At 38.8% G+C, this 17010-nt stretch overlaps 2 protein-coding genes across 5 annotated transcripts; both read left to right on the top strand.

Annotated features, from left to right (window-relative positions):
- The first annotated feature begins 189 nt into the window (after positions 1 to 189).
- On the top strand, positions 190 to 4125 carry LOC146473770 (uncharacterized). The gene is made up of 2 exons (XM_085117798.1): positions 190 to 1987; positions 2853 to 4125. Exons 1-2 carry the CDS (start codon positions 268 to 270, stop codon positions 3992 to 3994), a joined length of 2862 nt encoding a protein of 953 aa, XP_084973924.1. The 5' UTR covers positions 190 to 267; the 3' UTR covers positions 3995 to 4125.
- A 798-nt stretch (positions 4126 to 4923) lies between these two features.
- LOC146473769 (threonylcarbamoyladenosine tRNA methylthiotransferase-like) lies at positions 4924 to 16250 on the top strand. Of its 4 annotated transcripts, none has more exons than XM_085117794.1 (13): positions 4924 to 5074; positions 5345 to 5412; positions 6313 to 6598; positions 7709 to 7890; positions 8437 to 8485; positions 9348 to 9468; positions 10157 to 10260; positions 11299 to 11465; positions 12314 to 12459; positions 13864 to 14044; positions 14500 to 14562; positions 15110 to 15193; positions 15274 to 16250. In XM_085117794.1, exons 3-13 carry the CDS (start codon positions 6328 to 6330, stop codon positions 15574 to 15576), a joined length of 1671 nt encoding a protein of 556 aa, XP_084973920.1. In that variant the 5' UTR covers positions 4924 to 5074; positions 5345 to 5412; positions 6313 to 6327; the 3' UTR covers positions 15577 to 16250. The 4 variants fall into 4 exon arrangements, with proteins under 4 accessions (XP_084973920.1, XP_084973923.1, XP_084973922.1 ...); XM_085117797.1 differs by lacking the exon at positions 5345 to 5412 and adding an exon at positions 5216 to 5272; XM_085117796.1 differs by lacking the exon at positions 5345 to 5412 and having other exon boundaries at positions 6319 to 6598.
- The last annotated feature ends 760 nt before the right edge of the window (positions 16251 to 17010 follow it).

Raw genomic sequence — 17010 nt, 5'->3', positions numbered from 1 at the left:
AGGAACTATTGTTTGAGGACAGGTTTAACAGAACACAACTCTAAGATTATACTCGTTTTACAGGCGTGAAACACGGGCAAGATTTGTTTGTTTCATGCGTGCGCGTGCTTTCGCGAGCTTGAGCTAAAAATACTTTAGACGTCACTGATCGTTGCTTGTCCAATCAGAAAGCTTATTGCACCACAACAAGAAATTAAAAATGGCGGCCGAAAGTGTACATAAAGAGAACAGAATCCACCGGCTTTTATTCGAGAAGAAGAGCGAGCTATGGGCTGGAAAGAGAATGGAAAATACGGAGTTACAACTGGCAGAACTGTCCGGTCGCCATTTGCCTTTCGCTGGCACAGTAAGGTTCCGCAAGACAGCGAGGTGTTACTGAAATTTACCAGGGGAACAGAGGGCCTCTCCAGCCGTGAGTTAGAGGAATTCTTAACGCAGAATGATTTAGAAGATGGGCTTGGCGACTTCACCGAGTCCACAACCCGTCTGGTGAGAGCTCAAGGAGTAGATCGTTCAAGTAAAGTTCCTTACTCGCTCAAAAAGCGAAAACGGTGGCAGTTGTCAGAAAATGCAGATGCAACCCTGTCAGATCCTGTCGATGGTGCGGAAACGGTCCCTAACGTGACCTTTATTCATCGCAGAGTGCAGGGAAGGACCGAAGCAGATTGTATTGCAGTAGAGAAAACAAGTGAATGTAAAGTTTTTCGACCAAGAAAGCGCAAATATACCAGAGTACAAGACCTGCTGAAGAAATGTGATAAGACCGAACTTGATCCACAGGTTTGCTATGAGATATCCTATCGCTACCCAAAGAATGAGTATCCCTTGTGTGCAGAAATCCGTGGACTCCCTTGGGATCGAGATTGGTACACATCCAACCCTCGCAAGGCTCGATGTAAGAACAAAGGTGCGAAAAACAAGGGGCATCGCTGGGGTCTGTACAGAGATGCTGAGGTCAGGAGTGGACAGATTGCCAATGAAGGGTCCGTCCTGAGGAAGCAATCTCGCCATGTCATTGACAGTAAAGTCCAAGTTATGGACGCCAGACAGTTCAGTAGATACAACACTGCTAAAGAGAGATCATGTGCCCGTAACGGACATAGCCTTGATAGCTACATTGACGAAAGTTCTAAAAGTCCAAAAAGCCGTTCCAAGAAAAGACAGTTGAGACGGGGTTTTGGGTGCAGCACTGAGAATCAGTCATTAAATGCTGGCTTCAAGTATGGAAAGGAAAGCGTTGTTTACATTGATCCAGAGCCAGGCTCAAAGTTGTCTCAAGATCAACATTCTGCTAAATTTACAACTACAGCTGCACCAAGACCTGATATTCTTCTGCCAGAGAAGAAGGTGGTTTTAACGCTGCCTCTACATGCTGAAGATGTGAAGACACTGAATCTCAAGGCTACCTGGAGGAATTTGTACTCAGAAGGAAACAGCTTTCCACGCAAGTTCACAATTGATGTGGGACCACTGCTTTCTGATCAGACTAATCTGACCATTGAATCATGCCATATCTTGTTTGAGGTGACCAGAAATGTCACCAATGGAATGAGCTATGCAGTTGCTGATGTTAGCCTTCACATCACACTGACTGACGACTTGGGCGCTTCCATTTCTGAGGCCACTACAAAATTCTACTCGGATATCAACACCAACAGGCGCGAAATCTGGAGAGTCAGTGATGTGCTTGACATTACTGTTGTCTGTATGCAAGAGTTCTTCCAGTCTTTGCAACCCCCTGCAAAAAGGCCCTCAAACCAGAAGCCCAAAACTTGGAATTCTGTCGGGGTGCTTGGTTCAATGTTTGGATGGAAATCTGAAGTCTTTACACAGAGTGAAATGAAATCAGAATTGAGGAAGAAAATCACAAAAGCCCAGGAAACCCAGTGCAAGAATGACTTTGATAGATACTACTATAATGAGTACGATGATGCAAAGGTTATGGAGTTCCAGGAAGTTTCCTGTGGAATATGCTGTGAAGAATTAGGTTAGTGTTTTTTAAAAAGAACATAATGAGAAGTTTCATGAAAGAGCTATTTTTCTGTCAGTGACACAGGCATACACCTTGGAAAAAAAAATCCAAGTTCTTTTTCGTAGTAATTGCCTGTGTCATTGACTAAAACAACAAAATAAACAAAAACAAAAACAAGAACAAGAACATAAACATCTATCATAATGATTTTTTTTGCCAGGGTCAAAACATACTGTCACATTTAATTTCTTGCAATACAAAGTACATGAGAAAATGTTGTATTGATTGCTATGTTGCTAATTCAGACATTTTGTCTTCTGCAATTTAAGCATGATGTACATGTACCTACAAAATAATGTATGACAAATTTGATATTAATAATGGTGATGATTTCACCAATGATAATGGCAATAATAATTTAACCCTTTAAGCCCTATTAGTGATCAACATCAAATTCGACCTTGTAATATCAATTCTTGTTCAACTCATGAGGTCATGAGAATTAAGGATATGATCACCCTCGGAAAGTGAACTTTCTTGATATTTTAATAACTTTTCCCTAGTGCTTTTATAAGAAAAGTATGCGGGCATAATAGGAAAATTTTCTTTATTTTTTTTTATTGTTTTTTAATGTAACAGTTGGTTTTATTTGAAGCCTTTTTGCAATTACATTAATGCTTATGCCTAGAGTCTATACTGTACATTTTATTTTTGTCATGGTTACAAATAAGAGTTGTGCTCTTGTGATCTGCAGTGGTGAAAATTGTCTGTTTGTGTTTAGATGTACAGTAATGGGAGAAATTGGTTAGTTTGGTAAATTGAATAAGTACACAACATTGTATGTTCAAAATTAATGTAAGTTGCTTTCGATATTTTACAGGGAATCAGAGAACTCCCCAATTCACTGCTCTGAAAAACTGCAAGCATGTATTCTGCAATGAGTGCTGGGAAGCCCACCTTAAGACACAAATTAGCGATGGAAATTCAAGCCTGCAGTGTCCAGGGTACAAGTGCGACATTTGTCTTGATGATGCTACTATCATGGCATTGGTACCTTCCTGGTATGGCAAATACTTAACCAGAAAAATTGACAAAGCACTAGAAGTCAGCCCAGAGTTAAGATGGTGTCCAGCGAAGAATTGCGGTAGAGTCATCAGGGTAACAGCTGCTGGTTATGTTGCCATGAGAGCAGATCCATTGTCGGTAGCTTGCAGCTGTGGTGGTGTCTGGTGCTTCCAGTGCGGCAGACCCGCCCACTGGCCAGCACCATGTACCGTGGACGAGAAATTCCGTGAAGTCATCAAGCAGTATTTCATTCAGCTAGAGCTGAGTAAAGAGGAACTGATAACCTCAGTGATGGTCAGAAACTGCCCTAAGTGCCATTATCCCATCGAGAAGCACCTCGGCTGCAACTTCATGTACTGCATCATGTGCCAGACATCATTCTGCTGGGAATGTCTGACTCCCATGAGCAAACACAAGGATGGATGTCAGCGTCATGAGCAGTCAAAGGAAGTCGAGCTGGATATCGCAGGCTCCAGAACCAATCATTTTGCCAGGTACTTCTCTGTATACTGTGACAGTAAGAAGGCCCGTTCCAGCATGGTGTTGTCTGGTCAAAGAAGGAGACTGCGGCTTGTGGACAGAAGTCTTACGTCCTACAGAAGCATCTCTTCTACTTGTTCTTATTTTGACCAGATTATGGAAAAGATGTTGCAGAGTGGTTGCCATGGAATCCTCAGAGATGCTGCAGAATTTACCTATTATGCACACTTGACGCTAGAGGGTGCGGCAAAGGTGGCCATTGTTTCAAAATCATTGAGTAGAGGCCTGCACCCCAACATAGATCGATTGCAGTTCATTGTCGAGCAAGTAGAAGGATTACTATCTGCTGATATTGTGCAGATTTTAAGGCACAATAATTTGAAAAAACTGTCTGACTTACTGCTTTATGGAAAGAACTATGTTCTAAACATTGGACAGTTTCTTATCTGCAGGAAAGAAAATAATTGTAATCCATAAATGTGAGAATATCTATTAATATTTTTGAGAAAATGTTGAAAAAAACGAAACAAAAACAAAACATAAATATGTAAACTATATATTTTTTTTATACAGTTATCACAATTGAAGACAACCAGTGTTTTCTTTAAAGCCTACATTTCGGCTGCATAGAACAGTCTATATTTTTACCTGAAGAGTACTGTCTTTACGGTTGATGCTTGTAACAGATTTTATTTGATACAGATACATGTATGTACATATTTTCAGTACAATTTTATTCCATATATTTGTCTGGTTTGGACACGTAATCCATCAATAGTCGGACCAGAAGTGTCCCCCATCATAGGAAAGGAGACTGGCAACTAGCTTACATGTACCCTTTAATAATAGTTTGAGTTTCAAAACACTAGTATCACTCATATAATGTTGTAGAGGATATTTATATCATAAATTTAATAAAAAATCATTATTTTTTGGCTAGCTTTTTGTGTTAATACAACAAAATAATACTGCCACAAATAGTTTGTTTTGTTGTTGTTGTTGTTGTTGTGCAATTATAGAAGAGTTGATGCAGGGGAGGGGTGAGGGCATGAGTGAACAAAACAACAACAACAATAATAATAATAATAACAATAATGATAATGATAATGATAATGATAATGATAATGATAATGATAATGATAATAATAATAATAAAACAGGATGAGAAAGCTGATATTGACTTCCTCAAGCAGTAGCCCCTGTCATAAGCTGTTTGAGAAGACAACAACTGTCAAAAAGAGGTACCACAAAATCGCTTTGTTCCACTAAATTCCTTCTGAACTGAGAGATAAGGTGCCCAATCTGTTCATATTGTATTGTAAGATCTCTGTTCTGACTACCGGCCCCGCCATCTATACATCCGTGTGGAGTCTGGTGCCTAGTCAGCGGCTTGTCATGCCGGCTTCGAGTTGTGGCGCAATAACATGGCGGTCATTGAGAAAAGAGAAAATAGCTGTTCTTTTTCGGGGTCTTTCCCTCGAGATATCATGTGAAATCATGAACAGATGACCAAGATAAATGTATTTTGATTGAATTTGGCGTTCAACTGAATTCTAGGTGAGTATTTTACGGAACTCTTTGGCTCCTGTGTTGATTTATAAAGTAGAAAATGTGCATGCATAAACTCTGATAAACTTTGTCGCTTCAGGTTCTGACGAGCCGCCAAAATATACACTTTCCTGGTGCTTTTACCCCTAGATCGACTGATGGTTAATCGAGTAACTGCCTAATACCCTGCCACGGCGAAGGTCAATGGTATTTTCCGTTTTATAAGTACAAATACAATGCGTTCTGTCCTTCATTGAAAGTTTTGTTTTCTCTTTATAGTGTCACAATCAATCCTGTCGTTGTGCTGTGGTTATCTTGTCCAAAAAAGTCCAAAGAATAGTTGCAAGGTATTTTATTCAGCTTCCAATCAGTCTCAAAAGGATTCCCTCACTAAGGATAGCTTTCAAAACTTTTAAGTCTTTTTAAAACGTGTTAGAAAATTTAACGTAGACTTTTGTTATACTTGTATCAGCGACCTTGGCAACTCTACTGTATATAAGCTTACATGTAGTTGGTCCACTACACTGTATCTCCAAGCATTCAACATTTTCACCAAAAAAGCACAGAATACAAATTCATTCAGCAGGCATTTGCTGCCATGTCTTGGTATTTTAATTTTCTCGGACATTTCTGTGTTCACACGATAGCCAGGCTACATAATATTATTTAATTTTTATGTTCCTTACGCCAAGATCTTCGGTGTGGGTTTTCCAAATTGCTCAGTGTACTGGCGTGCACGATTGTGGTCTTTAACATAAAGGGGTGTTAAGATGGAGGTTGTACCTGGCACTACATGTATATTACCCACTGCAGGCTTTTGTGGACTTCTGCCATTCAAATGAATTGCAGTTATTATCCAAAGATATCCAGGATTTCTCCCCCAGTGTAGGATTTAGAGTCTACTAGGTGGTTTTCACTGGAGTAGGCACTTGAGCGGCCGTTTAGTGTAGAACTTTGAAACTCTTGGTGTATCTTTGGCGTGGGACATATGTCCATGGAATGTACCTTGATAGGAGGTTGCCTCATTGGTATACATGTTTATTAAAACAACTCTTCAATATTAGTGGTGATCAGTGATTAGTGTCACTTCACAGCTTGGTAACTATTCTGCCATTACTGACCTCAATTTGTTTTAATGCTCTAGAAGCTACACTGTGGAAGGTTATTATGCAGTATTGTTAACTATATTTACATTTATGTCTCTTTTATTAACCCTGTTATTAAAAGCTATGATAATTTCTGCTCAGCAACAGACATCCAGGATGCCATCTTGCGAGTTGGAAGTTGGTGACATTGAAGATGCTGTGAGTAAAGATGACCTCACACCCAATGACCGCATCACTCCACGTGGTGCTGTCCTTCCCAAGGCAAGAGCAAGATCTACGAAGAAGAGTTGTGATGAATTACCAGTAGGAGATAGTATCATCCCTGGAACACAGAAGATTTACGTTAGAACTTGGGGATGTTCTCACAATAACAGTGATGGTGAATATATGGCAGGACAGCTGGCTGCTTATGGCTACAAGATTACAGGTCAGTGTAATTACATCTACATTGAATTAAATGTTGGATTGAATTAACTCTGCCATGCATGTTATTCAAGCTCTAAACAGAACCCATACTTTTCCCAGAGTATTAGTCTTAGTAATGATATGAGAGATTGCACGAGGTAAATAAAAAATTTCTGACGTCGGTGGGAATTGAACTTGTGACCTCCGGATTAGATCGTCCATTGATCTACCCACTGAGCTACAGTGTAACTAGGTGAGACAGGAGCAAATCGTGGGTGATCATAGTGAGTAATTGTGGCAATGTGAATGACACAAGTACAGTCAACTCTCTTGTAAGCGACCGCCCTTGGTGCGCGACAAAGTGGCCGCTTATGGGAGGTGGTCGCTTACGGGAAAGATCAACAAACTAACCCTAATACTGGATTGATTAATTAATTACATAAAAATATCACCTTAGCAGCTAAAATAAGGCAAATAGAAACTAATTTATTTGATTTTTTTCACATCTATTCATTCTTCTGATGAAACTTTGTATAACATGGTTCATGGTTCATTTTGGAACAAATCACTGTAACAATTAATTCCCGTTTACCTACAGATCTAATTATTGCCATCTTCCCTGTCTGTAAACTGTCATTATCTGTCAGCAGTCCGAGGAAGCGTCATCAAAATTGAACTTTTGTCACTTCTGAGTAATTATTTACAAGCGATCATACGTGATTATGTTGGGTGGTTGCTTACCGGAAACAGAAAACAAAAGAATGTGTAATTTCTGGCCTAAAAAGTGGTCGCTGTCAATTAAGAAATTTGAGTGGTGGTCGCCTACGAGAGAGCTCTTAAATAAAACAGTATTTTACTGAGAAACAGAACGGTTGTTTACGAGGTGGTCGCTTACAGGAGGTGGTCGCTTACGAGAAGTGGTCGCTATGAGAGAGTTGACTGTAACTCATTATATCAAGCTGTAGCAAATTAAAATTGTTATGTATTTTAAACAAGTTATTGAATAAAATGTTAAAAGACTTTCTCCTGAACATCCTTAATACTGGTTTGACTGTTTAATGTAAACTCTTTGTGATACTGTATCTTACAAAGTGTACTTGCTCAGTTCCTTAGTCGACTTTTTTTCCTGCAGATGATTCAGAGACAGCTGATCTTTGGTTACTAAACAGCTGCACAGTAAAGAACCCTTCTGAGGACAATTTCAGAAATGCAATAAAAAAGGCACAAGAACTTGATAAACACTTGGTGGTGGCAGGTTGTGTTCCCCAAGGTCAACCGAAACACCAGTCTATCAAAGGAATCAGTGTGATCGGGGTAGGTAAAATATTATACTTTGTAATACAATGTACATTGTGTGTTTCCAGAAAATATACTGTATAATAAGAGTTAAATTATTTGTGATTGGAGTCCAACATGTTTTAAATGACGACATGTTTTATGTGAAGTGTTTGTCTTCTCCAGTCACTCTAGTTGTCAACGTTAACCATTAATTATTTTGTTAAGCATGTGTGTGTACATCTGGGCAGGTACATGTACAATGTATATGCATTTTCAAGCCCCTCTAGGAAACAAGATTTCATGTTTACAGAAAAGCTCATTGGTGGTGCTGTATGTGGCTGACAAGAAACTTAATTCTGGTGCATTTATTCTAGTCATGGTTGACCGGAAAAATCGATCACGATGTCTACATTGTCAAATGACAATTCATGACAGCTATTATAAATTATCTCAAATCTTGCTTGCTTTGCAAATACTACAACATCAGTCCAATAAAAGCAACAGGCTAAGCTGAATCTTTAGAACCTGTTCAAGAGAAAGCAATCTAAACTGAGGAGCCTTTTGTACTGTGATTCATTGTAGGTGCAGCAAATTGACAGGGTAGTGGAAGTTGTTGAGGAGACATTGAAAGGTGTGCCTAGTTTTAAACAAGAAGTTCCACTATAAAAGGGCAAGCCCCTCCTTCATTTCACACCTTTGTGGGCGTGAGATGCAAATTTAGACACTGTTCAGTCGTGGCAAGTTGTTGACTCAAAAGTCCTCTGAAAAATATGCCTCAAAATATTATAATACAATGTATCACTACAGCAATATAAGATATCAAGTTCTAATATGTTTAACAAGGGTTATTCTGAAAACTAAGCCAATTTTATCGGTAAAAGCCGAAGATAAAGGCACATGTTTTTTGTCAGTTGTTTACGCTCTGGTGGTTGATTGACAATAATAATTGAAGGTGAGAATGACCAGGCTAGGCCCCTTTTATACTGGAACTTCCTGTTTAATACACCAATCTATTAATAAAACTCTGACTGAAAGTATATGTTAGAAGAAAAAAAAAGAATCAGTTATTATTAATAGTAGATGAAGCGCCCCCCTTCCCTGTAAGTCATGCTACATTATTAAATAATAATAATAGAGAACTGCAGTGTTTACATGTGCAGGGCAGATGTAAATTAACCACTTCATGTGCATGTATTGGGACCACTGTGTCAATCTCCTTGTCTATTGTTTTTTTTTTTTTTTTAAATAATGATTTTAATCTGTTAAAATTATTATATGAAAATAGATTTTATTGTGGGTTTGTAATTCTTTGTAACCTAAAAAGATCCTTCAAGCTGAAATCTTACTCACCAAGAAAGAGTGGAGGTTTTGTTATGGCTTACATGTAAATTGTACATTAATTGTTTCAATTTTCCTGTAATTTATGATAATTGAGAATTATTTTAAATTTTTTTTATTGTACAATAAAAACTCTATTTTATTTTTTACCTCAGGTCATACTGTCAGACTTCTTGGTCAAAAGAAAATTGGTCGAAAAAAGACAGGAGGAGCTCCACTAGATCTTCCAAAGATCAGGAAAAATCCCCTGATAGAAATCATTGCCATAAACACTGGGTATGTGTTAAAGTTGTAAATAGTGTTGTAAACCATCTCAGTGACATTTTCTTTAATGCATGCCTGGGCTTATGAGAAACTTTGATCTCTCCACAAGCGAGTGAGCATTTAACAATCCATCTTCTCAATACTTTTACCACACAATCACCAAACAAACTAGATTTAATAAAAAGTCAGAATGTTTTGTGCAAATTTCATTATGTTCAGGATACACCCTGTAATGATTATTACATGTAATTTCAAATGACTGAAAGAGAAGTCAAACTAGTAGGAAAACAATAGATCACTTGCCCCTACTTGCTTAAATTGAAAGCCATCAATGACTTGACATGACTACAGTATACCGCACAGATTGTACATGTAAATGTATTCAAGTTGTGTATAGTACACTAGTGTATGTATACACTATATGGTTAATTGAGCAAAAAAAGTTGTATACAGTGTGTGCTAAAAGTCTTCAGTTTTATGACTGTCAACTGGTCATTGACTGGCCAATTCCATATGATATTAGTCAATTGGCAGTGATTAGGTGATACTGACTCATTACAAATTGAGTTCTGATTTTCGGAGACTTGTTACACAGGATTTAATGACTGCACATTAACTAGAATAGTTTTCAAATTTATGTGACCCTCCAATAATAATTTTATTATTGTTTTACTTAATTGTCTTATGTTGGTAATTTTAGGTGTCTTAACCAGTGTACTTACTGCAAAACAAAGCATGCTCGAGGAGATCTGGGAAGTTATCCACCTGAAGAGATTGTGGCCAGAGCTAAACAAGCATTTGAAGGTACCACAGTGCAAATTAAACTAGCCCCTGGAGGTTAAGTTAATAATTTCTTAGAGGAATTAAATCATGTACCTGGTATTACAAGCTACACTGTACAAGTAGAATATTCATGTACATGTATGAAGTATGATGACAATTAAGTATAAAATAAAAATTTAAAAAAAACATATAAAAACCTAGGATAGACCAAACCACGGATAGCCGACACCATGTGGTTACTTTATTTTAAGAAAATGGCAAAAAAAAAAAAAAAAAAATGCAGTGAAATCAGTAGCAAGCGCTGTCCAGAGGTTGAGTAGCTACATGTACAGTGTAATCAGAGCATCTGTTGTGGCAACTTCTTGGCTTTTGAAAGGCAATCACTTTCAACAAGACTGAAAGCGTAAATCACTATTATCCAGCAAAAAGGCAAAAACATCGAAGCTGTCTATGCCACTCTCCACGCTATTTGCGCAAGGAAATGCACAACTTAAATTAACTGTCCAGTCCTAAAGCTGCGTGAGGCTAAGTGGTGGTGTGGCTAACATGCAAAACTACAACAATAAAGAATGGAAAAAATAGAAATGTTGATGTTCAGTAAAAACAAGAACGAATTGTCCAAAACAGAGTGTGAAAAACACTATCTACTGGTTTGGTGCATATTCATGAACGCTAGACTGAAAAAAAAAACAAGGAGAAGAAGAAGAAGAAGAAGAAGAAGAAGAAGAAGAAGAAGAAGAAGAAGAAGAAGAAGAAGGAGGAGGAGGAGGAGGAGGAGGAGGAGGAGGAGGAGGAGGAGCAGCAGGAAAACGTTCTGTGCAAAATGTGAATCATAAACGATGCAACTTGGTGTAATTATGGGGTGATCTAATTAGCAGCACATATTTCGTGTTTTCCTCTTTGTAAAACTAAGAGCAAAAGTAAACCATTTAAAGTGAATTTTATTATTTTTATTAGTAGCTGTTAGTCAGTTTTCTCTTCCTCCATTTAAGTGTTCTGTTAGCCTGAAGGGAGGTTTTAGGGTATTACATTTTATTCATTGTGTTGCTTAAAATTCAGAGGGAGTGGTTGAACTGTGGCTGACAAGTGAAGACACAGGAGCTTACGGCAGAGATATTGGAGTGACATTACCGGAGTTGCTATGGCAACTTGTGGAAGTGATTCCCGAGGGAGCCATGCTGAGAATTGGAATGACCAACCCACCTTACATTCTGGAACATTTGGAGGTGTGTGAAAATAATTTTATGTGTCTTCTTAGACACATGGTTTTGGGGAATGAAGTTGAGGAAGGACTACATAATCAATGTACATGTTATGTGCATCTGTACACTGCAAATGCAATGTACATGTAATGCGCATGCACAATTCAATGAAAATAAAACAAAAAGAACGCTTCAATAAGATAGAAAATAGAAAGCTGTACTTGGTACATTGTACATTCAGTGCTTTGAGTGGTAATTTGGGAATGCCTGTATCTGACAACACAGAACTTTATGTTTATTTTATTTTATTTTATTAGCTTTGCCAACAGATAATACGTTACAACAATGGTGTACTAAGAACATGGTGATTTTTATATTTGACTCATGAATGGAATAGGATTGCTTTTGTGTAAAAGTTGTGCACCATCTTTTGGGAAATTTAATTTTCTTCTACAAAGCCTAATATGTACATTGTACATGCATGTAGTGGTGCCAGTTTCTTTTTAAGAAAATTACTTAACTTGAAGAAACCACAATCCGTGTCCTAGGACTTAGAAACCCACCAATGTCATCTTGATATAGGCTTTGCATTTTCACTGATGAGAATACCCTGTGGCCACGTTAAGATTAGCTTATTGGCTAGCATGTACATGTATTGAGACAATTTGGTGTCAAGCACTGGAGATGTTTGTAGAGCTGCTTTAACTAATATTAGCATGCTGAAAGATACAAGTGTACATGTAGTTAGCCCTTGCTCCTGGGTGTACTATTGTTGTTATGTTAACTACAATCACAATTTTTTTTTTTCGAGAGCTGATTTACAACAAGAATGTATATGTAAGTGTGTGTTTTTCCTCTTTTTATTTTTTCAGGAAATGGCCAAGATATTAAACCATCCCCGAGTTTATAGCTTTTTACACGTGCCAGTTCAGAGTGCATCAGACAATGTGCTTGCAGACATGAAAAGAGAGTACTGTGTTGACGACTTTAGACATGTTGTTGACTTTCTCAAAGACAAGTGAGTGTGAATTGAGTGCAGTTTGCAGTGCTTAAATCTCCAGTAGACATGAACACACAGTAAGGGGCACCTAACGGTACATGTAGCTGTTCACTTGAATACAGCAAAGTCTCTATCTAGTACATCTTTTTAAACCAGCTAGTTTTTTCATCAGGTGCAGTTGTTAAGACATGTACGTACTGCTGTTGAAAAAAAAACAAAACAAACAAACAATAGTAGGTTTGTTGCACAAGTCACAAATGAAACAGGAAATTGAAATAAGTCCTCACAGCTGATTGGTTCTGCGATGAAGAAAATCAAGATAAAGATAAGTGGCATTGTGATACCGTTCCATACCTTGTGCATACACCTGTAGAGATATGGTTGAACACTCTTGCAACCTTTCACCTTTTTATGATTATATGGACTTAGGGGGCTTCTCATTTGTCAGAACTGAACAAATCTTAATCAATTTCCAGTCCTTTACCAAGGTCCCAAAATTGGAACTCTCTCCCAATATCAATTACTTCTTCATCTAGTTTTTTCACCTTTAAGGAAAAAAATGTTGCAGTTTTTATCTACAAAATCATGAATTGACTGAGCCGCACTTACGCAGCACCATATTTTCTATTTATTAATGACAGCCGAGGTGGCCTCTCTTATAAGCCTGGTGGTTTCTTGAGATCTTCTCGCCATTATTGTAAATTGAATGATTTCTTTTTATTTAATAAGGCAAATAAATGATGATGATGATGATAACTGGCCAGCCAGACCGTCAGTTCATAAACGCAATGTACCAATATAAAGGATAAGTTTTACTATAGTCCTTCGAATTTCTTCAAAATAGCGCGTACCATTTTCGAAGTGATTATTCTTAAACGTTTTTGCAGCACCCCATCCCTTCAAAGTACAGATTGACCAGTCTGGTTCTGACAAATGGAAAACGCCCTAAGATACACTAGTCGTACAACGAGACTAAGTGGATCACATGTCGGGAGCTAAACCCGGTTTTCTGTAACGAAGAAGCAACTAAAAGTAATGCTACCCCCCACCATCAAAGGGTCACTCCTAGCTATAGTAATTCTATTAAAAGCGGACTCTTTGGATAACGCAGTTCCAGAGTTTTCATTGGTTTAGCGGCCATGGTATATGAGTCACTACACCATGCTCCACAAATATGACAACAGCATGCGTCAAGGGGAAAAGAAAATATCGCTTAACTAGCAAGATTTAGCGTGGTTCTTTTTAATAAAACAATTATTCCACTCACGCTTGTTGGATACGAAATGATTTTAGCCAACTTGACGCTGCACGTCTCATTAGCTATCCAACGCGCGCTCGTGGAATAATTGTTAAACATACCACATTACATGTAATTCATTCATCCACCGAGGCTGTATTTATTTCTTTATTCATTATTTACAGAGTACCTGGCGTCACCATAGCAACAGATATAATCTGCGGCTTCCCGACAGAGACATGGGAAGATTTTCAAGAGACAGTAGCGTTAGTTGAGCAGTACAAATTCCCAAGCCTGTTTATCAATCAGTTCTACCCTCGGCCAGGGACCCCAGCTGCACGAATGAAGAGACTTCCAACGGAAGAGGTGACCCATATCTAATTTCTCCAACAACAATATGTGTGCATTGTCTAACAGTGGTTTGGAGAATACAGCAAACAATCAATCAATAAGCATTTGCCCTTCAGTTTTGACTTAAACTCTTCTTTGCCTTTAATTTGAAATCAGTATTGAAAAACATTTTTAACGAAGCGAGAGGAAAACCTCGGTCAACTTTTAATCGAGGATTAGCGTTAATCGGCTTTCGAACAATCGGGCTCTAGAAAATGGTTCTCACTAGTGTCACAGCATATTAATTATCTTGTTATACAAAATTAACGCTTCTAAATACGACTTTTAAAAAGACGGTGTCTCCTTATACAGACTAAGGTACTTTTCCGTGGTTCATGACCGTATGGGAAGAGCAGATCTCAGCGATCTCGCTTGCTTCATGTTTGCAAGCATTGCTATGCTAACGATAGTCTGTTTTGAAACCAACAAAGGTGAAACGACGAACAAGAGAGGTATCCAAAGTGTTTCATGCCTACCATCCTTATGATCACAAGGTAAGCCGCTTATTTTTGTTGTTTCCCTCCGTTCCTGTTTTAGTTACATTCCTTCCTTCCGTTCCTTTAATTTTCTTTCCTCTTAATATTTTGAGTGCTGTCAGCGGGAGTAGATCCCATTTCCTTCCAGGTGCCGGAAGGATGCTCTTCGACTTAGTAGGAAACTCGTGCCAAACAAGGCCATCCACAAAATTAGGTTGATATGCCATCCTGGTTGACTTGGTTTGTAGTGGGGAGCTCACCCTGGGGGGAGCACCAAAACGACTGAGGGGGGACCCTCGTCAGGTTATATAGCCCTTCTCCCCCACTCCCCTCACCCCTGGCCCCCTCAGTAGTTTTGGCACTCTCCCCAGGTTGTGCTCGTCATTACAAACCAAGATAGCGGCAGTTCGAAGCATACGATCTCGACGACAATCGCACGGGAAAATAGGGGACCGCGAATATTCTAATTACATCCAGGTTTCGTAGGATGCAAACGTTTTCTCTTTTCTAAATTGGCGGCATTGTTCTTCATCTTACTTTGGCATAATATTGCTTTTCTCCAAAGGTTGGGGAATGTCAGACAGTCTTAATAACAGAAGATTCAAAAGATGGTGCCCATTTTGTTGGCCATAACAAAGCTTATGACCAGGTGAGTGAATGATGCAAACCTGTGGAGGAATTTTCTTCATCTAACGAGAATAACCTTTGACTCTCTATTCTTATTTTTAGGTCCTTATTCACAAGAGTGTAGGCGACCTCATGGGCAAAATGGTACAAGTGGAAATCACTTCCGCCGGAGAGCACTTTCAAATGGCTCGCGTCTTGCGTGAAACCGAGGCTCATTCACCCGGGTTAGTTGAGCCGCTTCCAAAGGGTGTTGTCAGCGGTGTTAAAACTACGCATGCGCACGACAACATGGCGCCGGACAGAGCAAGCCCGTGGAACACGTGGAAAAAAGTTGCAGTGTTTGTTTTAATAGCAGCGGTTTTAATCGATGTTTTAAGACTATTATATTTATGGACGCGTGAGTGAGAATAGGAAATGTTATCGCACGTAAACCGACTCTTCCTCTGCTAAAAAGAGAGGTGAATTGCGAGCGAACCATGGAGTTTGGCTCTAACTAAATTCCTGGTACGTCTCACATGGTACTCCGAGTACTGAAGCATGTACAGGCGCAACCATAATGGGCGGTTTTCAAGTTAATTGAGTACCTGTCAGAATTTGAAGCAAAAGCGTGCAACCGGCGCCAAGCGCGGGAAAATGCAAACGGCATGCAAGTGACGATTGCGTTGGTTTTGCTTCGCATTGGTTGAAAAAGTGGCGCGAGTTTGCCAACCAATCACAGCGCGTATCAAAGCAAAACCAAAGCAAACGCATAACTGTTTGCGTCTGTCCTGTGATTACTTTGGGTTTGGTCGCACGGCGCTCAGTATGAAAACTGCTCTAAAAACTCCAATTAACAGAAAGGCCGATGTAACCTTTCTCGGCTGAAACACAAGTGCGAGCCGGAAATGATCAAAACATTTTGTTCCTTGTACTTGCACTTAAGTCTCACGCATAGTTCTTTCCAAGAATAATTTATTTAGGTCTTTGTTACTGTTGGGAATGAACATCGATTGAAATAGCAAATCGTTACCTGCGAACGTAACATTTTAGCTTCACTGAACAGTGAGATCTGTGTACAATAAAACATACTTCATTCTTCAGTTGCTGTTTGTATTTATTTGTCAAGAGCGAATTTCCCAACGTTGAGTTAAATTCCAAGATTTTTTTTTGAACTAGTTAAATCCTTACTATTTCCTTTCCGTAGAAAAAAAATGAGTTTTTTATTGCACAGGTAGTAATAACTGCGTGGCAGCACACCTTTTCTTCACATGAGTTATCGAGTCTCTGTCCGCCTGTTAGCGAGCTTCGATACAATGTGGTCGGAGGCAAGCTACGTTTCTTGACGCAAAATTGAGCCTCAGCGCAAAAATGGTTTAGTATTAATGTCTAAAAAAAATCTTCGAAAGCCAAGGAAGGACTTCCGATTTCAGAATTCTAATTTTAGACTTTGCACTTGAAACTTCACTTCAAACGTGTGAGTTTGGTGTTGAGTGGCTGTTGTCACTTAATTCAAATTAAGGTCGGCCCAAATCACGAAAATCCCGCCTTTTGATTCAGACGCCGAACTTAATTAGCCGAACTTAATTTACTTGAAGCAAAACCAATCGAAATGTCAGCGTTTTTTTTATATTTTTAGTTTTTATTTTTTACTTGAAATACGTTATAATAATTTATGCATTAGGTTCGGCTCATGAAAAGTGAATCAAAGCCGTTCCCCCCGGCGGGGGGGAGGTACTCCAAAAAAAATTGGGTAGGGGTGTGCGGCCAAAATCTACGATTTTCCCTGCCCTATTTATGACCTGAAGTAGCTTCTTCTAAAAAAATCGAACCCAGGACTAGAGTGCAAAAATCTATACCCTA

Source organism: Pavona decussata, unplaced genomic scaffold (genome assembly GCF_977016875.1).
Source record: "Pavona decussata unplaced genomic scaffold, jaPavDecu1.1 SCAFFOLD_92, whole genome shotgun sequence".
NCBI classification, from domain to species: Eukaryota; Metazoa; Cnidaria; class Anthozoa; order Scleractinia; family Agariciidae; genus Pavona; species Pavona decussata.
The sequence above is the reverse complement of the archived record's forward strand: the minus strand, read 5'-3'. Positions and strand labels throughout refer to the sequence as shown.

Excerpts from the sequence above, each read along its gene's own strand:
- LOC146473770 (XM_085117798.1), top strand. The coding sequence starts at position 268 with ATGGGCTGGAAAGAGAATGGAAAATACGGAGTTACAACTGGCAGAACT. Across the intron at positions 1,988-2,852 it reads AATATGCTGTGAAGAATTAG|GGAATCAGAGAACTCCCCAA; the intron begins GTTAGTGTTTTT and ends GATATTTTACAG.
- LOC146473769 (XM_085117797.1), top strand. Across the intron at positions 12,460-13,863 it reads GTTGACTTTCTCAAAGACAA|AGTACCTGGCGTCACCATAG; the intron begins GTGAGTGTGAAT and ends CATTATTTACAG. Across the intron at positions 14,563-15,109 it reads ACCATCCTTATGATCACAAG|GTTGGGGAATGTCAGACAGT; the intron begins GTAAGCCGCTTA and ends TTTTCTCCAAAG.